The following is a 5,000-nucleotide window of genomic DNA, read 5'->3' as shown; positions in this document are numbered from 1 at the left end:
AAAGAGGAGAATGTGGAAAGAATAGGCTAGACTATTCGGTGTGTGTGTGTTTGTGTGTGTAAGCAAAGGAAAAGTGATCCGTAACCATAGGGATCCAATGCAGTACTATCTGGCCAGTCAAATGACCCAATAACTCTCTAGTGGTAGTATATCAGGGTAGCTGGTGCCCTGACCAATACTACGTTTAACAATTTCAAACGTTTAGGTTCAACCTATATCGTTGGTTAGAAATAACAAACTGTTTTAAATATCTAAACAAAAATACGCAATTCTTCTTACCCTGAACAGAATGTTTGTGTTTAACTAAACTTTGACCTGTTATCTTTCTGAATGTAATGTCAGGTCACCACTTTCAATTAGCTGTATGGAAAACATATATTATCCAGACACTGAATGTGACATGATCTTTTAACATTTATTAACGGAGAGGATACCGCCTCCATACATGCATTAATTACTATCTGTAAAACATTTACGTAACGGAAATGCACTGCTTAGCGTAATTGGCTGGGCTGCTTCCATGATAACAATGCACATGCAATGCAATGTTGTTGTTATTATTATTATTATTATTATTATTATTATTATTATTATTATTATTACTTTCTAAGCTACAATCCTAGTTGGAAAAGAAAATGCTATAAGCCCATGGGCCCCAACAGGGAGAATAGCCCAGTGAGGAAAGGAACCAAGGAACAAGAAAACATTTTAAGAACAGTAACAACATTGAAATAAATATTTCCTATATAACTATAAAAACTTTAACAAAAAAAGAAGAGAATTTAGATAGAATAGTGTGCCTGAGTGTACCCTCAAGCAAGAGAACTCTGAACACAAGACAGTGGAAGGACCATGGTACAGAGGCTATGGCACTACCCCAAGATTTACAGAGAACAATGGTTTGATTTTAGAGGTCCTTCTCCTAGAAGAGCTGCATACCATAGCTAAAGAGTCTCTTCTACCCTTACGAAGAGGAAAGTAGCCACTGAACAATTGGAGTTCAGTTGTTAACCCCTTGGGTGAAGAAGAATTGTTTGGTAATCTCAGTGTTGTCAAGTGTATGTGGATAGAGGAGAATCTGTAAAGAATAGGCCAGACTATTCGATGTATGTGTAGGCAAAGGGAAAGTGAACCGTAACCAGAGAGAAGGATCCAATGAAGGACTGTCTGGTCAGTCAAAGGACCCCATAACTCTCTAGTGGTAGTATCTCAACTGGTGGCTGGTGACCTGGCCAACCTACTACCTATAAATAGCGAGTTTTTTTATTTATCTATTTTTAAATTAGATTATATGATTATATGTCACTCTTCTTTCACACCGTCATCCCTACATTAAGGGGTCGGTTGCCTGATGCACCTTCTCCAATGCCTTCTATCAAAGGCATCCTCTTCCACCGGTCGGGTCAATCCATGGCTATGTTTTATGTTAAACGCGTGGTATCACCAATCAGTTGAACTCATCACTTTTTTCCAACTCAATGCTTCTCTTGTTTGTTTGTTTTTTTTGTCTTGTTTTGTTGTGAGAAAATAAAAAATAGCAATTGCGTATTGCTATGTCAGCACGTTATTGCGCTTTCAGTAGATATCCCCTTTTGGTTTATGTGCATTTGATTAGAATTATTATAATCCCTTTGTACTTACAAGACATGAACATTAATCTAAACTATAAGATGATTAAATTCATTTTTTCTTTATCTTTTAGCATCGCATTTTATCATATTTAAATGATAAGAGCATAGATAACAAAATGATCTCTCTCTCTCTCTCTCTCTCTCTCTCTCTCTCTCTGATAAACATACACAGTACTTCTTCAACCAAGCAACTCTCTCTCTCTCTCTCTCTCTCTCTCTCTCTCTCTCTCTCTCTCTTTTTATTGGTAGCAGGAAGTGTAATTATTTCTTCCTTGGTACCCCCAAATTTCCCTCTGTTTGAGAAGTGCTGTTTTAGAGTAATTGGTCGAAATATTCGCTAACATATTTTTCATCAATATCTGTTTGATAATTCTATCCCGGCCCGGGAGATATGTTGTCTTTTGGTATCTCTTGTTAACCCTTTCACAACCCTCACAGTCATCCAACTGTCAGGTACATGATTCAGTGCAAAAAATACTCGTGAATCCATGCTTTTAGAAATACCATAGATGAAAGACTGCATTCGATCCCGAGCTATCGCTCATAATTCTACCTAGTTGTAAATGAGAACCAACATCTTTTGAGGACAAGGAAAAGGATCGTAAGTTCTAGTCTGCTGCAGGACAAAGGCCTCAGCATGTCTTTATTCATATCAGGGATTTGGCCAGTTTTCATCACCAAGATGGCCAGTGCGGATTTTTGATGGTGGAAGACTTTTGTCTGGTTGTTCACCGGAAACCAACCTAGTATGGGTGACCCTGACTAGTACAGCTTTGCTGATCATGGCGTTGAAGTATACAACCATTCAGAAAGGATATATTATATATATATATATATATGTGTGTGTGTATATATATATGTATATATATATGTATATATATATATATATATATGTATGTATATATATGTATATATGTATATATATAAATATATATATATATATGTATGTATGTATATATATGTATATATGTATATATATAAATATATATATATATATATATGTATGTATATATATATATGTATATATGTATATATATAAATATATATATATATATATATATATGTATGTATGTATGTATTTATATATATATATATATATATATATATGTATATATAATATGTGTGTGTATATTTTTCTGTGTGTGTTGATATATGCCTTAATTCCATTGGAATCCTAGTATCCTGTGTGCTCACATTTTTTTCTTTAGTTATCAATAATGGAAAAATATCGTTTAATGTTACCACACCTAATATCTCACGTCACACAGAATCCCGTTCCCCGAGAATAACAGTTAAAGTTTTGAAAGAGTTTTCGTGTCTTATTAGACTGAAACTATCGAAGTTGGAACTTATTCGGGATGTTGCAGAATGGGTAGATGTGTGTTGACATCTAGATGGAAAACAGATTAATCGAGCATTTAATTGGGTATGTTAATTTAAGTGTTTACTACAGGAATCCAGACTGAGTTTACATATTATTATTATTATTATTATTATTATTATTGTTATTATTGTCGTCGTTGTTGTTCTATTACTATAGGAATCCAAGGAGTGTTTGCCTATTATTATTATTATTATTATTATTATTATTATTATTATTATTATTATTATTATTATTACTACAGGAAACTGAGGAATATTTACATATTATTAAATTATTATTATTATTATTATTATTATTATTATTATTATTATTATTAATTTTATCATATTATAAGCCCAAAGGCTCCAGTAAGGAAAAATAGCCCAGTTAGAAAAGGAAATAAGGAAATATATAAACTAATTGAGAAGTAATGATTAATTAATATAGAGTAATTTAAAATCAATAAACACTTAAGAAAATAGGAGATATGATTAAATTTGTTTTTGTGTGACAAGAAAAACCTCCTATCAATTTTGAAAAGATTTGAACCTATTCTGAAGTAATTTTAAACTAGATTTTTCTAGAAAGACGTCATAAAAAAACTATGTAAGAGGCGTACTGCAAGCACTACCCATGTTTTAGTCTTCTACCGTACCTCCATTCCCGTTTCCGCTTTATGTTTTACCGTCCAAAATCTATTAAATATAGTTTTTAAATATTGCTGTATGAAGATGAACGGCATCCATGGCCCAGTATTGGGGCATATGGCCCAATTTCTGTTGTTTTTATGTTATATTCTTTATATTATATTTCACTTTTTTTATATATTTTTCATTTTATATTTAACTTTCTTTATTTTGTATAATTTTATATATATTTTATTTAATTTTTTTTATTCTTCATTTTATATTTAATATTCTTTATCTAATATAATTTTATGTATTTTTTATTTGCTTTTTTATTTTATTTTATTTATTTATATATTTATTTTATTTATTTTTGCTCTTATTGAAAATTTGACTCGTGATTTTGGTATAGGAGATGAGAGCTTTACTGAACGGAAAAAGTAGACTCTTTGGGTGAGTGGTGACGTGGTCGGCTTCCATTTGCTAGGGCCGGGAATCGCTCCTGACCTAATGCCCATCCATCTGCCAATAGGTATCAGTATTTGCTAGGTTAAATAGATTTTTATTAGTCGCGACTTGTCTCCTAAATGGACATTTTCCCAATTTGGCAATACTACCTTTTATAGGGGAAAAGGGATTATGGTATATATATATATATATATATATATATAGATAGATAGATAGATACATACATACATATATAAATTTATATATGTATGTATGTATACATATATATTGTATATATATATATATATATATATATATTTATATATACATATATATATGTACATACATACATACATACACAAACAATAACAACAACAAAGGCAAATGCATCCGGTACCATAGTAAACCAACCTAGTAAGGGTGGCCCTGACAAGTACAGCTTTGCTCTTCAGGGCAATACTCAAACCCTTTCACCACGTTAAGGTATTCACACTCGGAAAGGGCAAGTACAGTAGATACATATGTACGTAATTCCCTATGTAATAACCCAATCTATGTATTCCTAAGGTAGAAGGTATTACATATTCTCTCTCTCTCTCTCTCTCTCTCTCTCTCTCTCTCTCTCTCTCGCCAAATGGAGACCAGATCCCTTCGTCGACTGTAAATCGAGAGGTATTTTCACCGCGATGCCCTCAACAAAGGTATTCCCTTTCTCCTACAGCAATAAGACGCATCCTAAATGGAAACACGTTGGGCTGGAATTGTAGATCTGTTTCGTTACGGCCGGATTTAAAAAACATCTAGTCACTTTATTACACTCGTAACTTCCTGGGGAGTACATGTGGTACCAAAGACACCCCCCTTCTCTCTCTCTCTCTCTCTCTCTCTCTCTCTCTCTCTCTCAAAAGAAGGTAAGAAAAGATTGGTGCTGTT

General features: G+C 32.8%; 1 protein-coding gene across 1 annotated transcript in view; it reads right to left on the bottom strand.

The window, feature by feature from the left end:
* LOC137631360 (uncharacterized) overlaps positions 1-5,000 on the bottom strand; it is a 27,129-nt gene that overhangs the window by 16,915 nt on the left and 5,214 nt on the right. The window contains exon 3 of the mRNA XM_068363134.1: positions 3,650-3,770. Coding sequence (XP_068219235.1) covers positions 3,650-3,770 — 121 coding nt within the window. The remainder of the gene's footprint in view (positions 1-3,649; positions 3,771-5,000) is intronic.

Source organism: Palaemon carinicauda, chromosome 39 (assembly GCF_036898095.1).
Source record: "Palaemon carinicauda isolate YSFRI2023 chromosome 39, ASM3689809v2, whole genome shotgun sequence".
NCBI classification, from domain to species: domain Eukaryota; kingdom Metazoa; phylum Arthropoda; class Malacostraca; order Decapoda; family Palaemonidae; genus Palaemon; species Palaemon carinicauda.
The sequence above is the reverse complement of the archived record's forward strand: the minus strand, read 5'-3'. Positions and strand labels throughout refer to the sequence as shown.